General features: G+C 41.5%; 1 protein-coding gene, 1 long non-coding RNA gene and 1 other non-coding gene across 5 annotated transcripts in view; 2 read left to right on the top strand and 1 right to left on the bottom strand.

The window, feature by feature from the left end:
- Window positions 1-27,279, bottom strand: part of LOC120581602 (uncharacterized) — a 327,878-nt gene that overhangs the window by 232,965 nt on the left and 67,634 nt on the right. The gene's annotated exons all lie outside the window — the stretch shown is intronic.
- Window positions 1,700-1,818, top strand: LOC120581700 (5S ribosomal RNA). Its single transcript, XR_005647371.1, has one exon. It is a non-coding gene; the product is annotated as a 5S ribosomal RNA (ribosomal RNA).
- The window catches only part of GLRA1 (glycine receptor alpha 1), a 71,590-nt gene continuing 58,432 nt past the window's right edge, over window positions 14,122-27,279 (top strand). For all 3 annotated transcript variants that reach the window (XM_039836658.1, XM_039836657.1, XM_039836656.1), the window contains exon 1: window positions 14,122-14,486. Coding sequence is in view for 2 of the 3 variants with exons in the window: in XM_039836657.1 (XP_039692591.1) it covers window positions 14,431-14,486 (56 nt within the window). In the remaining variant the exon portion in view is untranslated. The remainder of the gene's footprint in view (window positions 14,487-27,279) is intronic.

Below are 27,279 nucleotides of genomic sequence, written 5' to 3'. Positions count from 1 at the left end.
GACGGGTACCAGTTACGGGGGTTAGGGAGAGAGCTAAGGATGCAGAAGGAGGAGTAAAGCAGAATAACTGGTTTTCAGGTAAACGTTTCCCTTGGCAATGCTCTGGCATACAAGGTGCTGATCAAATGAATGACTAACACGGGGAGACCCAAGGAAGCAGCAGACTGGAGACTCTGGGCAGTCAAAAGAAACTTAACAACTCAAGGAGCTGGGAAGGTGGGCAGGACAAAAAAATGAAACAGAGGAGGACCAAAGCTGAACCTCACATAAGTGAGAACGGCTGGTTTGAACCCATCTTGCTCACTGGTCAACTTATTTGCCGGTAGGCAAACCTCCCCACTGCAGGTCTGTCGTTCCTAAAACAGGGTGCCGAAAGCCTGCCCTGCTGAGCTGGATGGATCACTGAGAAACTCCACGAAGATTCCTTAAAGTGCTTTGAAAAAAATTAAAGGAGATATATCTTAAGAATGATTTTTAAATTTATTTCTTATAGGGTTACAACTGCATTGTGATAAAGTACATCACCCAGTTGTTCAAGAAGTAGGGCTTGCAGCCTAGCTTTGCCTCCTTGGGTAATCCTTCTTGACCTTCTGGAGTCTATTTGTCCTACCTGTAAATCAAGGATATGAATAGACCTCTCAGAGTTGGCCTTAGTGCTCAATGTAAAGATGTATTAGCTCATTGTACACATATGTTATTGTGTCTGAGACTTCTACAACTGTGTTCTGTTAATTTGTTATATCTATTATGTAAATAATAAATCCTCTCCTATAACCTCCTAACAGAAGATAGCATGATTCACCATAAATGCTCAAGTTTTGGAGTCAGACCGATCTGACCTGTATCCCTTACTAGCTGAGTGGGGTGACTGTGCTTCTGTGTTTACCTCTAAAGCAGAAGTGATAATACTTCCTAATTCCTCTTCTTTAAAATGGAGATGATATTAAGTAGATAAAAAATATTTATTAATTACCTAATATATATAATGTTTTCTTATCAAGGAGCTTATATAAAAGAAGAATTTACAAAAGAGAGAGTTTTTGAGTCAATTTTGTTCCACCCTTATTAAATCTCAAACTTTGCGGAATAGAGAATTACTCTGGGAGCAACTGTGCTGTCAACCAAGGGGCGGGCTGGGGACTAGTGATCTCCTCTCACCATTCTCTAAGTGACCGAAGAACAAGAACGAATTTTCTATTCGTGGGGCATGTGTTTTGCTGATGCATTAATAACCCAGGCACTGGAAATTCAGGTCAGGGATTTGGGGGGAAACTGAAGAAATTGCTGTCAGCCTTTTAGGAACCCAATGTTAGACTCTAAGCTTTTAAAACAAAAAGGACCCCTTGCTTCTGAAATTCAGGAGAAAACTACCTTTAATGAGTGCCAGCAGCCAGGATCCCAGAAGAGACCAGAGAAACGATGCTGTGTTTCTATCTTGCATTGTTTGCTTTGGAAAGAGAACAGGATCCTCAAAGGCTCAGATCTCCAGTCGCACAGTCAGCTGTCAACTGACTGCTCAGAGGCACAAGCTCTGATGTCTCTGGGGGACCTGCCCTGACCTTTTCTGCCTGAGTCCTGAGATCCTACCAGGAGTGAAGGACTGAGACAGCTCCCGGGAAGTGCAGGTCACAGCCGCAAACTAGGGGTCACAATGGAAGAGGGGAAGTGGTGGTAATAACAACGATAAAAATTGGGCCTTTCCTATGGCCATGCCACCCTGAACAAGCCCGATCCCATCTGATCTCGGAAGCTAAGCAGGGTCGGGCCTGGTTAGTACTTGGATGGGAGACCACCTAGGAAGACCAGGTGCTGTAGGCGTAAAAAAAAAAAGGGGGGGCACTTTCTCTGCATTAGGCTACATGCTATGTGCTCTTTGTGCCTGACTACACGCTAGTGATGCAGGTACTGTCATTATTACCATTTTAAAAGTAAGGAAACTAAGGTTCAGAGATGTCAAGTAACTTTGCCAAGAGCATGCGTTAGTAAGTAGGGGAGCCAGAATTTGAACCCTGGAGCCCACATTCTTAAAACATTGTGACCACTGCCTACGTGTCTATCAAATGTGTGAGGATTTATCTTTTGAGTATAAGGTTTACTCCCCAAAACATTCCAAAGCCGACTATACAAAGATCTCTTGAATACTAACTACTACTATGTGTGGGAAAGGAGCCTAGAAGCCTAATCCCTACTAAGACTCGTGAATCTCCTATGTGCTACCCTTGTCAAGTGATCACCAGTATTAAGTACCTGCTTTCATACCTTCAATAACACAGACCTTAATTATCTTTTAAAAGCTTTGGCTATAGAAAATCCTATACTGAGCTAAAATATGTCTCCCTAAAATGTCTAGCCATTGTTTGTTTCTGCTCTTTGGGATGGCACAAATTTTAACCCTTACTCCACCTAACTTACTCCTAAGTCCTCTTTGGAACTTTGGAAACAATAGTTATGACTACTTCAGATGCTACTCCTACCTCCCCTGATCCCTCCCCACTCCCACATGTAGAAAAAAAATTTAAGGCATTTATTTACTGTCCACACTCTCAATAAACACTGTCTGAATACCTACCGCAGATCAAACATGTTGCTATCTATGTGCTGAGGGGACTAGGAAGCTTAAATTCTAAAGAAGATGATAAAAATACACACAAATGATTCTGTTACAAGGAATAAAATTACAAAACTATAAGAATACCTGAAAGAGTGCTGTATAGGTTCAGAGGAGATATCTTTTCCAGCTGCGTCACATGTGATGAAAATGTAGCGATGTGTTCTGAAGAAGAAATAGTACTGACCATCTGCTGTCACAAAGAACTGGGCAGTCGGAGGGTCATGGGTACTGTAACAACAGAGTACTGAACTTGGAATGGATCTGGGACACTGTAGCTGTCCTCTCCCTGCACCTGATCGTCTTCATCTGTAAACTAGTAACACCTGTCCTGACAATCCCCAAGTTTCCATATAGACCAGGTGCAGGGGTATTGAAATAAGATGATAACTAGAGAAAAATGTCCTGGGTGTGCAAGGAATTGTTAAACACTATTTTCCTACTTAAAGATGATTCTGACACTTTGGTGAGAGCTGGAGGAATCAGAAGACACATGCTTTGGTGAGAGCCTACCGAGGGTCTTCTATTCCAGCCCAAGCAGAAGGAGAAGAAAGAAAACTGAATGCTAGAGCGAAGCGACATGGCCTAAATGTGAGCCAAGTCAACCAAAGAACAGCCTCAGTTCCTCGGCACCATCTCATTACAAAATAATCCTCTAAGACACGATCAAAGAAAGGATCAACAGCTCAAACATATTACCAGCCACCTAAGCCTTTAGAGGAGAAGGCCCACTGAGAGATTAAGACACTTAGGACATGTCTGAGAGGTTTTCCTGCAGTTAGAGCTTCACTAATTGATATCCAAGCCTCAATAACCACTCCATCTGGCTCATTATTACCACCACCTGAGAAAGGAGAGCCCGCCCTCACGAAGAGTCATGGGCCCAAGGCACAGAGCTGAGGGAAGTGCATGCTGAGATTTGCTGCAAAGTCACACGTGATACCCTTTTGCCTCTAATCAACCTACACAGCTACACTCTTGGTTACGTACAAGTTCCATGTCCACAAAGTCAATCAACCATCAAGAGGCATTTATGGGGCACTATATGAATCAGGACTCTTACAAGTGTAAAGGGAAGAGAGGTCCAACTAAAACTGGCTTAAGGACAGAGTAAATTAGTTGGTCCATTTAACTAAAAAGGTTGGAGAAGATCATGGTTTGAGGCTAGCTGGATGCAGGTGCTCAAACAGTATCATTGGGAATCGGGCTCTCTCCAGCTCTCCTTCTAATATCCTCAGTACTGGCTTCATCATTTCTGTTTCATTTTGGTGGGGGGAGAAGAGAGTGGGTTCTCCTATTTCCACCCTCAAAACACTAAGTCTAACAAACTGTGATTGGATGGATTTGAGTTATAATGCTTATTCCTGAGCAACTCCCTATTCAGGAGCTGGGGTGTATTGATAAAGCAGCCCTCTGCCAGGCCCTCCCACCTTTGGATCTTGGGCTAAGCTCACCCAGACCACCTGGTCTGACAGTGGTTGAGGTGAGGAGTGCTCCTCAAGGAAAATCCAGGTACTGTTACCAGGAGAATGATGAATGCATGCTAATTGGGCAAAAACAGCGTATGTCTCACTCTCAAAACTCTTCTGGTAAAAATCCAAAAAGGAAGCCCACAAAAGGCCATCTTTTTGTCATCAAAGGAACTATACTTTCCTCAAGAGGAAGTTGCCACATGAAAAATTAATAGAAAACCGAATTGATGGTAACAAATAATCTAAAGTGTACACTACACATCATAAGTCTAAAACATGATGTTAGGCTTAGGGCTAAATCCCAGCACCAGTTACCTTCTAGATGTAAAGGGAATTCAATGCAAAGATTTAATATTTTAAAGATTGCTCTGGTTTCTGTGTAATGGACTATGGTAGGGTATAAAAGTAGATGAGCCAGAGAAGAAAAAATGATTGACAAAAGAAAAGAAGTAGAAAAGTAACAGGTGATCCCTGAGGCAAACATAAGGTGAGACAGAGAGGATGGGCCAAAAGTGCGTTAGTTAAGGGGAGCCATGAGCACATCACAGAGTACTGGTGGGAACCCCTCAGTGGCTCCCTATTGCCTCCTGACTATAACGGAGCAATTGGTATCTGACAAACCCTCCTATTGAGAACTATAAAGACTGGATCAAAAATAAAATTAGGTATTGAAAGGCAATGGGGAGAAATCGAGGCAGCCATGACTTGAAGGCCAGAAGAAAGGAAAACATATTGAAGTGGGTCCTGAATCGATGCTTTCTCCACTCAGGGCATTTCTGGATTGTTGTTGCAGAACGAAAAGTCGAGACCTAGAGCTTAGAGCAGTTTCACTGGGCGAGAAGAAAAAATTAAAAAGTTACAGGCAGCCAGAAATGGAGGAGCCAATATCCTAGAGGAAAAGGAACCATAGAGAAGTGAGCCCAACGTTCTCCTTGTAATTTCTCATCAGTGCATTTGCCAAATTCTCAGATGCACATGTATGTGTGAGAGTCTAGGAAGCCAAGCAAACGTTGATAATCTCTTCTAGGAAGTAGAATTAATTTTCCTCTCCTTGAGTGAGAGCTGTACTTACTCACCTCCAAAGAACAGAGTATGGGGATGAGAAAATAGTGACTCTACAGTGGAGAAATCTGCCAGATACTATCGTAACCAAATGATGAAGTTGAACATCGACAGTGATCAATCACAGTGATATCGTGAACCTACTGTTATCATGTGACAAGAAGGGCACTTCTCTGCTGTGATAGTCTGCCCAAAACTCGTAACCTCCATCCAACCATGAGAAAAAAATAATAGAAACTCAAACTGAGTGACATTGTACAAAATATCTGACCAGCACTCTTCAAAATTGCTAAGGTCACGAAAAACAAGTAAAGACGAAATCTGTCAAAATTCAGAGACTAAAAAGACATGATGCCTAAGTGTAATGTGGTAACCTGAATTGGAAACTGGAACTGTAAAAGGACAATAAGGAAAAAAAATCCAAGTAGAGTCTATAGTTTAGTTAAAACTAAAGTATAAATATTGCTTCCTAAGTTTTGACAAATGGACGATGTTATGTAAGATGTTAACATTGGGGGAAACCAGGTGAAGGGTATATGGGAACTTTTCTACATGTCTAAAAATAAAACAGAATCAATGATAATAACGGTGGGGATACTTTAGGGAGAAAGGTCAGGGAAGGTTTCATCACAAAATAAAATAAAAAGATTCTTTTTGAAAAAGCAGCTGCTAAGAGGTGAAAAATCTGAGCCATGATTTTAGCGGTCCCATAGAGGTAGGAAAACAAAAGTTGGAGTTCAGGGCCCACCAAAGATAAGGTACTGGCTCTTGGTTGAGACCCCAGTGGGTTATACCCTAGGAATAAAGTAAACCAGAAATAAATACCCCTTACAAAGCCTGAAACACAGCTTCGAGTCATCTCAATCCATGGCTGGATCAGGTAATCTGTCCGTATTCTGCCGGCTACAAGGAAATTTAATCATTTCTAGAAGATAACATGATTCAGAGCCCCTATAATTTTTGATATACAACTTAAAGTATTCACTGCAAAAATACCAGGCATGATAGTAAATAGGAATAAATGACCTAAATCCAATAAAATAAAATATCTGGCAATAGAAACATACCTATAGATAACCCGGGTCCTAGTATTATCAGACAGGAACTATAAAATAATTATGATTAATATGTTCTAGAAAATAGATGAAAAGATAGAGAATTTCTCCTGAGAATCTGTTCTTTAAAAAGAAGCAAATAGAAATAGTAGCCTGAAAATTAAAACAATTGAAATTAATTTGATAGATAAGTATAAAACCAGACAGATTAAACACAGAAGAAGAGAAGATTAGTCAAAAGAGTAGAAAAGATCCAGATTGGTGCAGAGAGAGAGAAAAAAGAATAGGAAATGCAGAAACGAGCGTAAGTGACATATAGAACATAACGAAAAGGTCTCACATATGTAAAACTGGGATTCTAGGTGGAGAAGAGAGAGTGAGGAAGCGATAATTAAAGAAATATTGACTATTGATGAAATACATCAAGACGCAAATTCAAAAAGCTCTATGAGCCCGAAGCAGAATATTTACAAAGAAAACCAAACCTGGGCAGCACTGCGGACTGGAGCAGGATGAGAGCGCAGAGGATGGGAGGTTCAGTCCTAGTACGACCAGGACAACGCAGAGGGCAGGGCGTGCAAGGGGCCCTGGGCGCCCGTCTGCTTCAGGAGGGCTGTGTGCTTCAGAAAGGAAAAGCCCCTCCACAGTGTCCCAAGGAACAAAACACCAAAGTTTTTGCAATATCCACTTTTTAAATGTAGAATATCCATGTTGGATGCCAGACCAAAGTTCAGAGGAAGAAAAGGATATTGATACCATTGTGTTGAAACCAAGATGAAAACAGCAAAGGATTTTCTCTGGTCTTTAAAACGGAGAAGCCATCTCTGTTACATCTGTGTGGTCGGTCTGGAGAAAATGAATGAGTTCTGTTCATGAATATATATAAAGTAAACGATTCTCTTGCTCTAAGTTATTTTTGAAAGAAAAACTTAATTTTACAATTTTGAGCTGAGAGCATAATAAATGTGTTTTGAGAATTGTCCTAAAGCACAAAAGAGGAAAGATTATCATTTTCAAACTTGACTCTTCAACCAAATGACACAAATTATACATCTTTTGTGAAGATAATATGAGATTGATATAATCAATGGCATGCAGCCTGGTGAGAAATTGTCTATTGAGAAAGTTTAGGATAAAATTTTCTTTTATTCAGTCTGTCCTATTTAGTTCTAAAGTAAATTGTTTCATTCCTAAGGAAAAAGAAAAAGAAAACCAAACCTAGGTATATCATATAAAATTGATGAAAACCAAAGACAGTAAAATATTAAAAACCAGCAAGAAAAAAGATGCGTTACCTTTAAAGTGTCAAAAATAAGACTTATGGCTGACTTTTCAAAGATATGATGTAAGGCAGAAAAGAATAGAATGAAACCATTAAGTAGCACACTTCCAAATACCTCTAAGGATCTCATATTTTAACTAGAAAATATTTTAAACTAAATAATATTGAAAATATAACAACTTATGGGATGTCTATACAGTAAAGCTCAGAAGTGTGTGTGTGTATGGTTAAAAATCAATTATCTAAGCATTGTTTCAAGAAAAGAGAAAAAGACAAGCAAATTAACTGCCCCCAAAAATGTATAAGTTGAGAGAAAAAAATAAATAGAAAACAAATTTATAACATAAAAATAAATTAATACTCATTATTTGAAGTGACCAGTAAAATGGCTAATCCCCCAGAAAGAATAATCAAGAAAAAAAGAAAGCACGAATTACCAATGACAAACAAAAAGGCATCACTACAGATTCTATCGACTAACAAGAGGATTACAGCAATTTTATGCAGATTAATGTGAAAATTTATATTAAATGGACAAATGCCTAGAAAAATACAACTTACTAAAACCAACACAAAAAAGAATATACAATCTTTATAGTCCTATATCTATTAAATAAATTGGATCTATAAATAAAAACCTTCCACCAAGAAACCTTCAGGCCCAGATGGCCTCACCAATGAACACTTCCAAACATTTAAAAAAGAAATAATGCCAATGTTATATAGATATTTCTAAAGAAAAGAGATAATATTCACAACTTGTTGATAAAGCCATCACGATATTTATACCAAAACATGAAAAAGGCATTTTTAAAAAGGAAAGTTATAGGTCAATCCCTCTCATAAACAAAGATGGTTTCATTTAGTCAAAAACAAGCAAAATAGAAATAATAGAAATTAGGATTGTAGGTGCTTTGACAGATAATGACTGGGAGGGAATATGATGCAGTGCTGATAATGTCCTCCGTCGTGATATGGACAGTGCCCGTTTGGTAAATAATTTATCAAAATGTATGTACTTTATATATGTATATTTACATTTTAAGTAGTTTTTAAATATGCAGTACAGGAATCTCTTTTCATCACCTACTCCCTTCAAGCAACACTAATTATGTTGATCTTGTATTCCCATTTGCTACAGTTCTTAACACAGAGAAGGGACTTAATAAATATTTGTCAAAAACCGAATGAACAAACCTTTGTTAGACATGTAAAACCTCAGCCCAGTGTCAGACATGGGCCGGAGTTCAAAATATATGTACTTTTAGTACAAATGAATAAACCACTGAGTGAAAACTCGAAAAGAAAGAAAAAGAAAAAAACAGTGAATCCTCTGTCAGACTTTAATATCAAAAGTCCTTGTGAAGGCAAAGATGAGAGACCCAATAAGAGGAACTGACTGAATAAATGAAATAAGGGTTACGGACAGACTGAGAGGAAAGTAGAGAAAAGGAGAGATTGTTTGAGGGGGAAAAGGGAGATGAAGCACAGGGACATAATGAAGTCACACGAATGTCGAGCTGATAGAGCCCAGAGGACAAGTATAGACTTGGACGCGAAAGAGAATGGGGGAGTCTCTGGGCAGAAAGCCAGGGTCTCATCAGCCTTGATGTGAACCTTTTCTTCCTCACTGATCCCACCTCCTCTTTTATTTCAGGTCTCTGAGTGAAGGGGCCAAGAGTTGGGGGCCAAGACTTGAGAGACAGGAGTCCTCAGTTCTCGATTCAGCTTTGTGGGAAGACCTTAAGCCAGTCATTCAACTTTCTTGGCCCCTGGGTGACTAATCAGTAAAATGAGAGGGAAAATCTCTCAGTATTTTATGCATCTACTTCTTATGACTAAAAATTCTCCTGGTACCACAGAGATTTCCCAAGGAGTTCTGAGGGCCCTCCTTTAAAGCACAAAGAACAGACTATTGCTTTGCAATTAAAAATAAATAAATAATAGGTAGCAAGTGCATCTCTCGGTTAGGTCAGGAAAGGCTGGCAATAAGCCTCTAGCTCCTTGGAAGAAAGACTCTTCTGTAGTCCTATTTTCAGACCTAGATCCATCATAATACTTCAGCACAATTAGGCAAGCTGTTCAGTTGCTCCAAATATCAATCTCTCTTTACGAGGTATCATCGAAGCCTGTCAAGGTACTGTTGAAGCACCCAGTACTCTCCGCTGTGAATATCATTATGGTCAGAGGCTAGACACTGTATTAATTACATTAGTCAGCTCAAGACAACATAAACTCACCTGATTAACATTATTCCTTCTTTTCCTCTCTTCAGGAATCTTTTTGCTCATCTTTCATTTATTCATTCATTCATCCTTGCAAGTACTTACTGAGTGCTTCCTATGTGCCAAGCCCCGTTCCAGGTGCTAGATATATAGATATATATATGTATATGTATATATGTATGCATGTATGTGTATATATATATAATATATACATATATGTATATATACATATATATTATATGTTATATATATAATATATATGTATACATACATACATACGTATATATTATATATTATATGTATATGTATATATATTATATATATTATATATATATACGATGTATGTATATATAGATACAATGTATGTATATATATAATTATATATATATATATTATATATATATATACATATATATATTATATATATATATATATATAAAACAAGCCAGGTAGAGGCCCTTCCCTTGTAGGTTTCCTTGACCTTCTCTCTGCATGCCCTTCATCTTAGTTGGAGGAAAAAATAGTGAAAAGACCCTTTAGCCATCATTTGAGTACCTGTATTCTTTTCCCATCTCTGCTTCTAGTCTAATGGATAAGTCACTTAACCTCTCTGGATATAATTTTTCTCTTCTGTAAATAACAGTGTTAAACAAAAACAGTCTGTAAGACTCTCACAAGTGTTTTTTCCAGTAGCTCCTAACTAATCACTTTCAATTTGCCCTTCCTCTCCTCACACATTTTATTCTAAACACAGCAGCCGGACTAATCTTGTTAAAATGTTAAGTCAGATCTCGTTACTCTTCTCGCAAACTTCCAATGGCGCTCACTCAAAATAAAACCGAAGCCCTCATGCCGCCCTGGCGGGAGGACGTGATCTAGCCCCCAACCGCTCTCCTAACCTGGCACTCCCCCTTCACTCACTCCACCCAGTCACACTGGTCTCCTTGCCTTTTATTGCAAACTCTAAGCACACTTCCTTCTTGGGGCCTTTGCATTTGCTTTTCCACTGCCTGGAAAGCTCTTCCTCTCCTCCCTGAGGTTCACATGGCTCATTCCCTGACCTCCTTTGGTCATGTGTTCGAAGTGTTCGAACATCCCCCTTTTCGGAAAGCATTCCCTGAGCTGACCACGCTCTATATAATATAGCACGTTCACATCTCTCTCTGTCCCTTTACCCTACTCTTTTCCCCTGATTCTTATGATTGCCTAATACAGCATGATTTACTTGTTTATCATCTGCCTCCCTCCAATAGAAGATACACTCCATTCGAATAGGGATCTTTACCTTTTTCTTCCCCTGCTATATCTCTAGAATAGTGCCTGACACATAGTAAGTGCTCCATAAATGTTTGCTGAATTAATAAAAGAACGAATCTCTTCTACTAATAAGTCTCAGTGTGTGTCAAGATTTATTCATATTTATGAAGATTCAAACCTGACTACTGAAACCTAGAGAGACCAGTCAAGTATTGGAATCAAGCTACCAATAGAAATGAACAATCAGTTGAATCCAACCTTATTCCACTGATTTCTGTTTCATAGCATGGTAGTCACAATTAGATTAGACCCGCATGTCATTTCTTTCATGCAGCTTGGCATTACTGTCCTTGTTCAACTTAGGCCCAGAGAGGTTTGATCATTTATCCAATGCCATCCAGCCTTTTTGAGGCAGAGATGAAATGAGAATATAAATTCCTGACCTCCAAGCCTACATTTGTTTATTTTCAGTAGTGACCTACACAAGACAGGAAGATCTGGGTGTGCTATTTATAGACATAAGAAATATGTGAGATATAGGATAAAATTGTAGATTCACAACTTTCCCCACTGAACCTCTGAAGTGATTGCACGTTCCAGAGGTTCAAAGTACTGTTTATCTTACATATTGTCATATCCTCAATGCTTGGCACATGTTCAATTCATGTTTGCTGATTAAATAAAAGTAGCAGCCTTATAATAAACAGAAGCCTATTAGATAATAATTACTTTCAGGTAATAATTACTCTCATCTCCTACACAGGCCACAGCCTTGGAGGCATTCATACCCACAAAGAACAACACCACACACACAGACAGAGCATCCCTTGAAGAAAAGAAAAAAGTAACTTCTACACACTGTATCCACACCTGCCTGCACAGGCACTTCCTAGCCAGGTGAAGAGAGCAAGGACAAAGTTGCCAACTCACAGTTTGTTTCAGTACCCCTGCGGCACAACAATAACACACATAAATGCATATTTGTATGCCTATGTGAACAGAAACCCACTTACAAACACAAATTAGAACTCATGTTTAAGAATTAGGCAGGATACAAATCACAAATCAATTTATATACACCAAAATATACATGCTTGTCTGGTCCAAGCATACTCACAAATGTACACACACAGGTACTCATTCACAAAGATAATGTTTACCTCAAGGTATGAGTGTAAAAAGTAAATGAGATTATGTGAAGTACACAAAAGGTTAGTGATAGACAGATAGATAGATAGATAGATAGACAAACAGACATAATATAAATTTGTATCAGATTTATGTGAATACTCACCTTCAAAGCAAAACTTTATTTCCAGTCACTACTCAGAACCTCATGCAAATTCTAAAGAGCCCATTATTGTTCTGGTGTTCGGGAGCCAATAAAAGAGGGAGTTAATATAGGGTGTGCTGCAATCCTGGGGGCTGGGTAGGGCTGGTGAACAAAGCCTTCCAGATTTCTTTGCTGCAGAGAAGGCCTGGGCTTGGAGGGAGCTGACCTGTTAAGAACTATTCTAGGGAGAAACAACCTCCAAAAACTCTAAAGAAGGAGTTCCTAAAGCTACTGGGTAAAAGGGAGGGGTTGTCCCCTCTCAGTAGGTTGGGAGGAAGAGACCCCAGAGTCTCAGCCAGTTCAAATCAGCCAGAAAATTCCACAGAGGCTATTAATCCACTAAAGTCCAGTAGCTTGAAGAAAATCTGATTAACTCCACCTCCCCAGCTGGGCTCTAGAGTGAAATGTATAGTTGGTTTCTGAGACTCAATTAAGGTGGGAAAACAGAGAACCAGGAAGAAGAAAATAAGTGAGTGGATGTGCTAAGTACTAGATACCTGTGCGTACAGCTTGGTTCTACCATTATTTTGCGGCAAGACACAGCACTCTGTGGCTCTGTTTCTCTAGCTTATTAAACATGGCTCTTTCCTAGCTTATTAAATGTAAATAAAACTGTCTCTGTCCAGTTGGAAGACAACATATCTTCCTTATCTCCCAAAAAGTCACCAGAAGTGAGGCTGGACTGCTCCCTCTTGACCCTGGAAACTGCTCAAGGAATTTCCCCTGCACTTTTCTGCTGCAGTGGACCTGGGGCGGTGGGTGGGGAGTGGTCTTCCTTTATCAACCAGACTTCTTTTTGAAACCGTTCCTATTTTTCTGGGGCCAAATATTATAACTTCAGAGCTCTAAAGAAACTCAGCAATCAGGTTCACTTCTTCCCTTTTAAGATGATAAACTGAGCCCAGAAGCACGTCTGTACTGGGGCCTGTGGTGTTTGTTTTATTCACATACAACTACATATTTTAAAAATCAAGGCAATATTTTGAGAGACCATGAGAGATTAACACCATAACCTCCTCTACAACACACAGCATGCAAAAGAGAGGGGAGATGCGGGTCTCCTCCAGCACTCTAAGCGTTAAACTCAATCCAGAGTCTAACACGCGATTGGCCAAACACCAGGAAAAGATCTAGTTTTTGCAGCCACGGGCCAATGAGCCCGAGTGGGAGGGTTTGAAGATACTAAGGAGTTTTCCCCCCTTTTTTTCTCTCCACCCCCTCCCATCAGCCATCGCCCACCCCCCCTTCTATCCCCCACACCGCCCGTTTGTTAAATTAATGCAGTAAGAAAGTCTGAAGATCTGAAGGGGTCCTGGCCAAAAGAAGATGGGAGAGCTCAGAAAACCGAGATGCATCTGAAGCTTTGGGCTCCTGAGCCCCGCGGGGTCGCCATGGACCCTGGCAGCTCCTGAAACTTGCCTTGAGCCCTCTCACGTCTGCATTCCCAAGCAATGGGACACCTTTCCTGCAGCGATCATAACTTATTCGGCGGGGACCAGAGAACAGGAATCGCAAGGCGACAGCAGACCGGCACGCAAGCAGGGGAATGAGATTCTGGGACTCGGTCGCGATACACCAGCCTGGCACATTCTCCGGGATTTAATTGAAGGCAACACCGTCGATTGCTTCCCCTCGCCCCTAACCCCTCAGGCCAGCCCAGGGGTGTTAAGCCCTGCTCTCTCTATCCAAGATGCTCGCCCATTCTATCGGTCTGAAGCCAGTGCTCTGATCTCCACGGAAGATTTTTTTCCTTGCATGGAGCTGGCCGTTTAAAAAGAAAAACAGGGGTAAAAAAGAAAACATACCCACCCCGAAACGTGCCTCCCCAGCGCCGCAGGAAGCCAACAGACACGTTGGAGTTTTAACAAACAGCAATACTCTTCGCGCTCTTGAAAAGCAGGGCTGGGCGCTCTCCGCGGTGCTGAAACGCTTCGCCGCGGCGGCGGCGGCTGCTGTCCGTCGTACCTCCAGCCCCATCGCTCCAGTTTCCCGTGGGGCTTTCCCTCCGCGCCCGTTTCCCACCTCCTCTCAGCATCTGGATTATCTTTTCAATAGCGCTCGCTGGTTTGTAAGTGCCAATTTTAAACATTTTTTGCCCCCATAACTCGTGGACTACAAAGCACAAGGACCTGAAAAATGTACAGCTTCAATACTCTTCGACTCTACCTTTGGGAGACCATTGTATTCTTCAGGTATGCAATTTTCTACTAACCACATCACTCTGATGAAAATGGGGAAAAGGACCACGGAGACTGACTCTGTGATCCCCTCATTTGGGGGGGAGGGGGTGCTGTATACCGCTGCAATCGGGTCCTTCCATCCCCCGCTCCCCCCACCAACCCCGCCCGCAGGGTGTCTGGCTTGTGCGTGGAGGTCTGAGACAGTGGTTGCTCTGGCAGCTGTTTGCCTGTTTCTTGTGATTTGTTTGTCCTTCCGCCTGCTACACCCCCACCCCATCACTGGGCCCCAGCGCCCCTGCATATTGGCTCTCACTCAGCTGAGGACTTTAAGGGGAAGCTTTAGGAGTTACTCAGTTTAATTAGGACTGCATTCTCTCTAACCGCAGTGCCGAAAAGCTCAGCTCTCCGTCTGGGAGCCAAGTGACAACTAGCGGTGACGGGGAAGGTTGCACTCGAACTCGCTGGACACAGAACATTTTATCTTCTCTCCCTTTTTGTTGTTGTTGTTTTTTTTTTTTTTTTTTTTTTTTTTTTTTTTTTGCTGGGTGTTGGGGTGTTGCTAAGGCTTAGTGCTTGGAAACGATAGTGTTATGACCTCGGGTTGTAAAGCCCTGAACTTGGGTGCAAGGTGGATCTATTTAGAAACAGATTTCGGAAAACATTTCCCTTTTGAAACTTTGGCTCTCTCCTCTCCCCCAATCACCTTCCCAAACTCTACGTTGTTATCTGAAAATCCCGGACTGATGGGCAATTCCTGTCTGTTCTGTTTCTTATGTCTATCCCTGACTCAGTGGCTGAGTTCCCTCACCAGTTGTCTCCCAGGTTAAAATTTTCTGCCTATAGGTTTAGCATTCTTACATTAGTACAAGTGAAAAGTGAAAAATTGCCCCTTTAGGAAGCATTGAAATAGACAGTCCTTTGGTAAGTGGGTGAATCATGCCATCTTCAGAGATGGTTATGATAAATTCCATTTATGTGAATTGAAAAAATATATTCTTCTTCCATGACCTGCAGGGATCATTAATCTTCCTCATTTTAGATGCCCGCTTCTCATGTTTTACCATGGCATTGGATTAGCAGCAATTTGAAAAACCTACTCTAGGTTGTTTTTAAAAATAAGTAACAACCGAATACTATTCTCTATCATAAACCAGCAAATAATTCTTGTTTTTGTTTAGTTTTGTTTTGTTTCCATTATAGAGAACTCTGCATATGGATTGTTGGTTTGACTAATGCACTGGTTGCTTTATTAAATGAATGACACCTCTCCCTAGATTGTAAGCGTCTATATGTGAGCCATTCTTCATGTCTTTCTCCTGAAGAAAAGACCCCTCTGCTCTGAGATATCCAATGCTAAAGCTTCTAATCCCCAGTTCAAATAATTCTTTGATAGGCCACAGTCCTGCCCACAGCTCAGAATGCAAACAGTCACGGAGTCAGATAGAATTTAAAAAGTACAATAATCAAGGGCCTTATGAAATTTAGTGAAATGTAGCTATTTTGTGGGGGAAAGGGCAGGAAGTATCTTCTTAACAATATCAAATCCTTTCTTCCCTAAATACATAGTAGAACTGTAAAATGCTGTGGAGGTAGGGTACTTGGTAACATTTGTATGCAAATCAATTCTCTATGTGGCTTGCAGAGACAGAACTGAACCAGAGAGATTAAAGAGCAAATTAATAAGACCAAGCACATCACTCCTCCCAACTCCTTTTTCCTTGATGAAAAGTACATAATGCTTGATTTTCTTCTCCCAGACATTGTCTTTGACAAAAAGGAGACACAGTCTAAAAGGTTTGCATTGTAATCATTTTGATAAGGTTATAAATCCACCGCGTTAATACTTTAAGTAAACTGGTGGTGACCTAGCAGGAAGCATCGCTACATCTCCTTCCCCTATGTGTGTCAAGGCATATACATGCGCTACAATGGGTCTGGGATATAATTCCATGTGTTTATAAGGAAAGAAGAGTCATGACTATGGAGGGCAGAAAAGGGATTGGTACCATTGCACTTTCATAATATAGGAATAGCCACATCATTTGAGGAGTAAATGTTGTTTCAGAAATGTCCTGGAAAAACAGGATTGAACTCGGGAAATAACTCAAATTTTTTCAGAGAGGCAAAGAAAGAAAAGTTACGAGGGAAGTATTTTCTTTTTCTAATTTAGCTAGTGGTTCTTTTCATTTCTAACTCTCTCATTTTCTAAATTTTAGGTGAAAATAGAAGCATTAAAATCTGGGGGGCTCAACAGAATATCTGCAGGGGTAAATGGGGACTGGCAGCTTCCCAGGAGGTTCCATGTGAATAATCCCTTTTCACCCAAGCGACAGGCACCATGTTGGAATGAGCCAAACCAATCATCTCAGGCACCCAGGTACTCCTTAGACTAGACGATACCAGCTGCTCACCTTGTTGGGGAAATCTGGGGGCTAGAAAAGGAAAGGCTCTGTAAACAGAAGTGCTGCTGCATCAGCATGTAGTAACCAGCAAAATGGCAATAATGACAGCAAAACAAACGAAACAACAGAGGGAGTGAGGAGGAAATCCCATACAGTGCCAACACAGGGAACGATCGAGGCCTTGGAAAGAGCTGACGGGGAGAGAGACTAGGGTATTGGGAGACAAACAGCATTGCAGTGCTCATCAACTGTGTCCACATAAGTAAAATAAAGTGATTTGGCTGAAATTCCTGCTCTGATATTTTAAAAGCCTGTGGATTTAAAATTCTATGAGTGATATTCTAGGATTCAATAACCCAAATTTGCCACTTTATTTTCAATTGGAGATGGAGCTTTATGTCCAGACTGATTAAAAATAATAGTTGAAGGTATGTTTTTATGGTAGAAACACATTCTTTTCAAGCCAAAGGGAATGTGCTTTGATTCCCAGAGCTCTTACAGTGGCCTATGGCTTAGGAAGGGACCAGGGAAACCCCAAATCATTCTCGCCTTCTCTGTAACTCAAATAGACCCATGGAAAATAACCATGTTTCTCAGTCTCAGCACTATTTTGAACTGGATAATTCTTTGTTATGAGGGCTGTCTGGTGCACTGTAAGATGTTTAGCAGTGTCCTTGGCACCAGTAGCACCCCTCCCTCGGTCATGACCATCAAAAATCTCTTCGGACACTGCCAAAAATCTGGGGGATGGGGATGCAAAATGGCCTGTAGTTGAGAACCACATGTATAGAAAAACCAACTATTTAATCTGCTGCTCTGATGTACAAATTATAATGAGGAGGAAAGTCTAGTTCCTTGAGAAACTGTCCTAATGAAATACACAAAGCCTTCCAGTGAAGCCGAAAGAGACCTAGCTTGTGCTTGAAAAAAGGAATAAAGGCAGAGATTTTCCCAAAAGATGACAGCTTTTCTTTATGTGTCATCCCCACAGATGTTTCTCTGCACAGGGTTTTGTACTGAACGTGGTGCTCACTTGCCAAGAAAGGTCACCAAAACCTTGAAGGGAAGATGTTTGTACACACTCTAGGGTCAAAAAGAACATGGCAAAATAGATCATTTCATGTCTCTGTCCTGAAAAACCACCCGGTTGAAAGATAAATGAGCTTTCCATGGAAGTGGCCCCTCTGGCTGCCCAGTCCCCAAGCTTGCCAAGGGGGGCAGATGACCACCTGGATCTTTTCCTCCCGGTAACATCGCTGTGTTCTCCTCAAATCTTACTCACTGCATTTCAGGAACTGTGGAAACTGTCTAGGAGCTTCTGAAATGGGTCAAGGGCTTTTTCCTAAGGAACGAAGCCCCTTTGGCAATTTTACAGTAGGGCCAATCAAATGTCAGTCTACCCTCTTTGGGGAGCTTGGAAACCTTGAGAAAGAGAAAACATCATGTCTTTTTTTCCCCGTGGGACAGCTTAGGCAAGAACCTTCAGCTGATAAATGGAGTTATGAATCGGCATGTAATTTCTGCATACTTGCAAAACTGATAATGACCTGTCAGGGGATATTTGGGGAATTTATTTTTGAGACCACCTTATGAAAGAGGCTGCAACCATGTTGTGCAGTGGAAAGAGCAGTTAGGCTATGATTTGAGAGCTCCCCTTCTAGAATCTGCTCTGCTCCCATTCTGCAGCACGGCTTTGACAAGTCTCTTCCCCTTGAGGGACTCGGTTTTCTCACCAATCAACTCAAACCACTGATTCCAACACCTCTAAGTTCCCTCCAGCCTCACTCGCATAGGGTCTTTATGCAAAACAGAGGCCCAAACCCACCAAGGCTCAGGATGAATTTGCTTCAGTGCTGACACCGCCTTCATTTCTTAACCAGGCATTTATTTATCGTGTGTTTATGTGTCCAGTCCAAAGCTAGGCACTCTGCAGGGGAGACAGAGGTAACAGATGCCACAGTCTCTGTCCTTGCAGGAAGGGAAGACACTGCTCCCTTTAAAGCTACATTAAAAACCTTTCTCCTTTTCCAGAGGGCCGGCAGAGCTCCCCTCAGATAGCTGGCGTGCACGGCCTGCGACAGCACCACATTCACATGGGCGTCATTAACTTTATTTCCTTCATCAGACGGCAGAAGCCAGCATGATTTTTAAGATGGATGGCACTGTCATCCACCTGGCTATCTTGACGCTATTCTGCAGATTTTCAGCTGCTTTAGGCAAAGCAGCCTCGGGCCAAAGGGCTGGAGACCTGAGATCCAGAATTTAGCTAGTGGCATGACCTTGAGAGGGGGTTCCATGACCCTTCTGGCCTCAGTTTCTCTAGCTGTAGAATGAAGGGAATCAACAAATCACTCTAAAATAATCTTTAGCTGTGTCCATCAGGATTATATTCTCCCAATCTCCTCCATAATAGAACAGTTGAGTACAGCTATCAGCATATTTCAATTATTGTAAGAAATAGCAACAATGAATTATATTCAGGCTCAAAAGTATGAAAAAACTGAGGACCTCACTAACAACTTCACTCTCTGGAGATTTAGTCCAACCTGGGAAAAATGATTGACAGGTCCCATAAATATGTCACTTTCCTCAGGAAATGCTTTATATGATGAGAAAACATGATGCCTGATCACTGTCCTCACAGATCTGAAGAGAGGCCTGAGAACGACACCAAGTTTCTCTATACTTTTATCAGTGATTCTGTTTGGCTTTTTCTCTCACATAAAGACTCTGTTTTAAAATTTTTGTTTACCAAGCCCCCTTCATCATTAACTTATTTTCCTTATCTTTATTAATCAAAGGCATACATAACTGCTAGAGATACTGAACATCACGAGATAAGCAATGTCACCACACTGAGTTGACCTAAGAGGAAACGAAAGTAAAGACATTTGATACGTTCCAGTTAGTCTATAGAGCCTTGTCAGAAGTAAATATGCAATTTGTCAAACTCTTTGAAATGTTTAAAATGGATTTTAAGTCTTCATTACTACTTCATGAACCCCCTAGGTACCCAGGGATCCCATTTGGAAAATATTAGATTTGACTTATTCTATATAGCTCCAAGAGAAGAACTGAAGTAAATTGATAGATTTTTTTTTTTTCATGTACATATGTGAAGTCTGGTCCAATGCAATTTCAAACTTTCTGGCAGATCTGTCAAAGAATGAAATGGTCTGCCTCAGTGGTAGTGAGGGTTGCTGTCTGCAGAGTTATGCAAGCAGAGACTGGAAGTCCACATTTTGGGGAAAAAACTTAAGCTGCTTCTGTGGATTGAGATTTATAATTTGCTACAGAAAAATAAAATGCATGTCAGAGACAAATCTTCGTGATACTTATGTTCCCTCCTTTCCTGATTCCCAAATTACCACCTGATCTTTGCAAGTTCTCTGAGTCAGGCCGTAAACACACACACTCATACCTTCTTCTTCTTTAAAATGGATTGGATAATTAATAAATAGAGCAATGAACACACACACACACATACATGCTACAACAAAGAATCATTAAAAGGAAATCACCTTGGTTATGTAAGAGCCTGGTTTTAATCAATGAGAAGGACCTCAAAATAAGGGAATGTTAGAGCCAGAAGGACTAGCAGATAATGCACTGGTCCACAGACAAGTCCGCAGGCAAGGATGGTGCTCACAGAACCGACAGCCTGTATGGCTGAAGACCTCTCAGCCCTGAACTCCTGCTGTCTCTCTTGAACCAGCTCCCTTTAAGCCTAACACACAACTGAAAACACCACAGAGCTGGCCAACAAATTCATTCAGAAAGCACATTAGAAGGGAACAATGCCCTGAGGTGCTGGGGAGAGGGGCTTAGCGGCACACTGCCTGTGCTGTGTAATGTAAGCCCTTATGAGGGGAGCTGAGGCCCCAAAGCTTTTGAAACTCCTTATAAAGGATCCCTTTGTGATTTTCCGAAATTGATATTGTCCGAGTCTCCCGAGGCTAATTCAGTGCAATTAGATTACCACTCTCTGCCTTTGAATTTGGCTGTTTTTCAGTGTCTGTTACTAAATGAGTTTACCGTCTTAACAGGGAGCTGCTGACAGTCATTAATCCCAGCTGCGAAATGGGCAGCGTTCTCTCTTGCCTCACATGCTGGGCAACCTACAGACACCTAGAGAACAAGCCTCTGCTCCCTTCCTCACAAGGACCATCCTCAATCTCCCACACATTCACCCCCAGAGAATCACACTTTCCTTCAATGTCTTAAGTACCAACAGAATCATGGAGACATAGGGCAGTTCTCTAATTCAACAGCTCTCAAATCTAGCTTTGAGTGGCTTGTCAAACACACAGCTTCCCATCATCATACCTACTGAAAAGAATCTCTCAGGATGGGGGGACACAGACACCTATAATGTTAACAAGTATCTCTAAGTCAGTGGTTTTCAAACTTCAGTGTGTGTATGAATCACCTGAGGATCTCACTGAGATGCTGAGTCAGACTCAGAAGGTCTGGGGTGGGGCCTGAGAGTCTGCATTTCTAACAGCCCCCAGGTGATGCCGATGCTCCAGTGGACCAAAGGTTTGAGTAGCAAGGCTCCGAATCATTCTGACTGGGGGCCCCTAACATTGATCAACCCTTTTATTTTACAGATGAGGAGAGGATAAAGGACTTCCTCAGGTTATGGAGGAAAGGCCAGAGCTCCCAAAGCCCTCCCCAATTGTGCACATCCCCCAAACTTGTTCTCTTGTGTGTCATCTGTAAGGCTCATGTGCCCTGGACTCTGCCACTGTACTCTTCTTCCTTTAACCCTCTCACACACTGTCCTCCTTCATACACACAAACATGCACCTCGAGAAAGGCTCTTCAGGGAGCCATCCTTCTCCCCTGAAGTCCTAATGCACCAAAAGCTCTCATTCCTACAGCTGAGAACTCCCACTCTGTGATGAGAGATAAAAAGAAAGGGCGCCTCAAGAATGGGCTTTGAATCCTGCCACCAAAGGGCCCTCGTACACAGCAAAGAGAGTCTGTCTGGACTGATGGAAGAGGTAGATCAAGGTGATCAGGAGGGAATCCGTGGTTTCTTTCTCCAAGGATGATCCCACTGACCACAATCTGCCCACGAGCATTGTACTTATCAACCCTGCATAACAAAAGGCTTATGGAGCACTCCCAAGCGTTTGGAGATTGCTGCCGCATGCTACCATCTGTCTGACCTCAGGTCCAAGTCCTACCTTTTTCTCTACTCCTTTGACCCATCATCCTTTCCACAAAAGCACATTAGTATCTTATACATCAAACAGACTAACTGCTATGATCCCCGGCCTTTGAGAGCTGCGTGTTTATTGCTGTGTGCTCAGTTCTGCAACACTCCTCAGCTCTGAAGGAATGCAGCAAGGCCACTGCAACCCTGACTGCCAGGCAGATTGGCAGTCCTCTCTTATAAGAGCACTTTACAGTTTATAGAGTATTTCACATCCACGATCCCATATGAGCTTCCCAATCACCTTAAAGAGCAGATACGGAACAGTGGTTACCATCTCCATTTTAGAGTTGAGAAAACTGAGGCTTGGAGAAGAAAAGTGATTTGTCTGAGATCACGCTGTTAATCCCGGGATAAAGCCAGGATTCAAACACAGATCTCCTTCCGCCTGGCTGACCACACTGCCTTTTTCCTCTTAAGGCTATAATGTGTGCATATACATATAATATATATTGCTAACCCTACATGCTGGTGCGGTTATCAGGCTAATAGCCCTCTCCCTCTGCCAGTGGACTGAAGGGGTGGAAATAAGCCTACAAGAGAACAGCTGGGAATTTCCCGTCAGGGCTTTGGCTTGACAGTCATTTTATTCCGATTCTTAGCCAAATAGGTATTTCTTTCTCTGTTCTCGATCACTTTCAATATATTCACACATTCTTTTTTTTTTTTAATTCTAATACTAAACTTAAGCCTAAAATCCCTTTTGATAATGATTTTCAGGTCCCTCCCAGCTTTTATTTAAGGGGTAACCTAATTATTTTTATTCAGATATATATACATACATACAGATGCACACATATGAAATGACAGTATGTGTATTTCAGTTATATACATGTGTTGAAATATATACTGAAATTTATTGAACTACATATACTGTGTATCGAAATATATATACTCTCATTTAATGGAATCATATTACCCACATAATTCTGCAATTTTTTTATTCAATATGTCTTGAGAAGTTTTACCTGTTGAGGCATACAGCTCCACCTCATTCTTTTAACTACTGCAGAGCATTTTACATACGAATGTCCCATTGTTTCCCGGCCATGCCCCTATTGATGGGCATTTATATTTTTTTCTACTTTTCCCACTGCAATCAGTGCTGCAGTAATCACAGTGCACCTATATCTTTGTGAATATATCCGACATTTTTCCAGGCAGGTAACAGGAGCAGGAAATGGAATTGCTGGGGCAGGATATGTGCCTCTTTTATGTTAACAGATGCTGTAGGCAGACATTCCTTTCTTCCTAACCATTTCCTTCTTCCCTCTGTCATAATGCTCCATCTCAGCCTTGAGATGGACAACTCACTAATAATAATTATTACTGTTCATCGAGTACTTACTGAACTCTAGGTACGGTGCTAACAACCATATGCCTCATTTCATAATCCTACAAGAGTCCTTAGACATAAGTACTATTATATTCCCATTTTGCAAGTGACAAAACTGAGGAATGAAGAGGTTATGTAACTTGCCCAAGGATTATGGGAGAGAATTTCTGACTGAGTTGGAAGGTCAGGAGGAAGGGCAACATAATCTCTGGTCTGTTTTAATTTTTTTTTTAGTAGCTGGTTTCTAGTACTCAGACCGAAGACCTATCCAAACCTCACACTCTAACCACAAAACACACAGGACTGAGTGTATCCAGTTTCCCTTTATCTCACGTATGGGAGGTTAGAGAGGCGGCCCAACCTCCAGCTTTGGCAGTTTCACCACAAGCGCAAGATGTGATGCTCCCAAAGCAGACCCAAAGAGCTTCTGAGAACACCTCTAGGCCGGGAAGTCATACCCAGCCCAGACCAGAAAGGAGGGGGCAAAATTAGGAGAGGCAGCAAACGCTGGGCTAGCTCTCCTTTATAATCGCAAGCATCACTCCATACATGGCCTGTGGGAAGCCCAAACAATGCTGCCTCAGACACCTGTTTCCAATAGCTGAGTGACACCAGAGACAACTCAGAATATGATGCTAGCAGAAGAAACTACACAATAGATAATATAGTCTCCTAACATCAACCTTTGAAATGAATTTACTGGTTTGTCTGTTTACATTATAAACATTATACGTGTCTGCTATAAAATATTTAAACCACAGAGAGATATGTTTAACACTAAAATACAGAGAAATCTTACTCCCTAGAGTAATCACTTAACACTCTGATATTCATCTTTCTAAATGATTTTAATAACATAATAATGACAAAAACATGAGTGCTTACTATATGCCTGACACCTTTCTAAAAGATGAATATGTATTAACCCATGTAATCCTCATAAGAGTCCTATAAAGTATATATTATTATTCATCCCACTGTATGAATAAGGTTACAAATGAGGAAACAGAGGACTTAAATAATTTTCCTGCGGTGCCAGATTGAAATCCAAGCTGCAGAAAGCCTTTAGCTGCTGTGGTACAATAGTAAACTATTTTTGTTTTACAAAAGTGGATTACACGAAACACTATGTTCTATAAGTTCCCTTTTCTTCCTCAGCAATACCTTGTCAGCGTACACATAGGTCTGTCACATCCATGTTCGCATTTGTGCTGAGAACACCAGGCTTTATCTGATACGACGCTCAGCTTGCCACAACACAGCCCCCACCTCCACTTACAGCTCCTTTCCTTCACACAAACCACATTCCAGCTCAAACCGAATTTCTCACTGGACTCTGTTACATGCCCATTTTTCTCATCTCTGTACTTTTCTCCCACTGTTGTCTATCCTGCCATATAATCTAGAAAAACCCCTTCCCTCATGTCTGCCATGAAAAACGCACGCCGACCAGCTCTGGACTCAAGCGAATGTAATTTTGAATGCTGCCTCTCTCACTTCTTTGCTGTACTATCTTGGCAGTTTGCTCAACCTTTCTGAGGCTCGAGCACCTCATCTTAAAAAATGGCAATGACAACTTCAGTGGTAGATAAATAAAGTTACCTTTTGAGCACTTTTTCCAGGCAGAGTACAAGCCCGTAACAAGTGATAATTCCCTCTCCACTTACTTCTCTTAGATTGTCTCCGTGCCTCAAGAGCCTCCTGTAGCATCGCTTCCTCCAGGAGGCATCCCCTGGGTTGCCACCATCCCTCCTCCCAACTGCGTATGGACTCTCCTTCTTAAATCCTTTGGAAATGTAGGCCTTACTCTGGGCATCAGTTTGCTCGAATGCCCTTACATGTATTTGGGTGCCCTTCTAACTTTCCTATGAATTGCGAGCCCTTCAAAGGCTAGGAATGTAATGAATTTCTTGGTGCATGCGAAAGGCCAACAAGAAGACAAGGGAAACACCCACCTGGTGCTTCCCAGAGTTTTCAGTTTGCTCCATTTCCCCCTCATAGATGTATCCTTCCAGTGATTCGTGTATTATAGTCAGTGCTTGTTGAACTGAACCGCTTTGTCCTCACGTGCCTGAACCTATCCTCCTCCAATTGGTTCTGCAGGAGGCTCAGGACAAGAGGAAGGCTTTCAACCAGCCAAGCCCAAAGCATTACTGTGATCCCTTTTTGCTTCAAGAAATAAGTCACAGTGAGAGTGAGCTAGACATGGCAGCTCAGCCCTGGCTCAGCAGCCACTGCAATGAATGAATCGTTCAGCCTTATCCTTGCTGTCTGGACAACCATGTCCAAATTCTGGGCCCCTTAAATTTCTGAGCCATCACAGATAAGGCCATTTCCCACCATTACCTAGGTCTATAGAGTGGCCCTTCCCATAGGACAAGGCAAACTTTCTAAAATGGTTTTTAATTGTGCAGAAAGCATGGACTTCATTGGAGAGTTTTCTTGACGGCCCCCAAACCATCTAGTAGAAAAAAAAAAAAAACACTCTTCACAGAAGCCAAGAAAAGATCATATTATGCCCAGAGAAAAAGGGCTCAGAGGAATTCATGAATATGTCTTGGAATATAAAAAGTTACACTTCCTGAAAAAGAGGGTGACAAGGTTCAATAAAAGATATAATCCCCAAATTGGATAACCTAGAGATTAGAGCAAGATTTCCTTTCCCTTGCAACCCCTGCTCTGACTTTGTAACTGAGTCTCAGTTTTTCCACCCCTAAGATGAGACTGGACTATGTAAACAGTATAGGTCTTTCCAGCTCTCACTGCAAATTCTTAATGAAGTTGACTCACAGAAGATTCAGCAGTTTAAAACTCTAGCTTGGGATCAGTTAGATATGTTCTAGAGTCCTAGTTATACAACTTGTTAACTATATGCCTTGGAACAAGATTGTATTTAAGATTCCTAAGCCTCAGTTTTCCCCATCTGTAAAATGGCAATGATGAGTATTCCTCCCTAACAGATCACACTAAGGACGAAATAGAAGAAGGCACGTAGAGTATTAGCAGTGCATGTGGCACAGAGCAATTGTACAAAGCAGAAAAACCATGATTACTATTATTAAAAAAAAGGATAGGTGTGAAGTATTATGGGAGCATAAAAAGAGTCTGACTAACTCTGTCTGGAGGTGGGGAGACAATACAAAGTTGAAGACAATTTCATAGGAGTCAGAACACTTTAAACTGGGCCATAAAGAATGACTAATTCACCAGGTGGCAAAGAGTGCCAAGAGAGAATGATGCAGGCAGAGGAAAAAGGTTTGCAGAACAGGCAAGCTGGATGATGTGGAGCTCAAGGGCACTCCCTGGATGGACCAGCTGTCCACTGTTACCCAAGCTCAGCCCAGTCCTGCTCTGCCCTGTTCTCTCCCAATGGGCCTTTTATCCATTGGAAGCATGAGCGTGAGTGGATAAATTGTTCATTGTCCAAAAAAAATAATTATCGAATTCTTACTATAAGCCAGCAATTGCTCTAAATTCTAGGGATAGATAGTGATGAGCAGAACAGACATGGTCCCCGCTGTCACCCAACTTAATTTCTAGAGGGGGTACAGACAAATAAACAACTTGGGAAACTATAGAATTTCAGGCCCTGGACAGTGCTATAAACCCAGTAAAACAGAATAATGGGACAGAGAATGGTCCACTGGAGTCTTCCCCAGGGTGCCTACACTTTGACTAAGCCTTGATCATAGGGAAATGTGCAGGTAGAAGGGGACTGTTCCTTTTTACCAATGAGGAAACAGAAACCCTGAGAGAAGCAGTGATTCATCCAAAGTCTCACAGCCAGTAAGTGCCAAAGGCAGGTGGCCTCATTCCATGCAAAAGAGTCTAAACTATCCTGGACAA

The sequence above is a fragment of the Pteropus medius genome, unplaced genomic scaffold (assembly GCF_902729225.1).
Source record: "Pteropus medius unplaced genomic scaffold, Ma_sr-lr_union100, whole genome shotgun sequence".
NCBI lineage: Eukaryota > Metazoa > Chordata > Mammalia > Chiroptera > Pteropodidae > Pteropus > Pteropus medius.
Note: the sequence above shows the minus strand (reverse complement) of the source record. Positions and strands in the feature narration are given on the sequence as shown.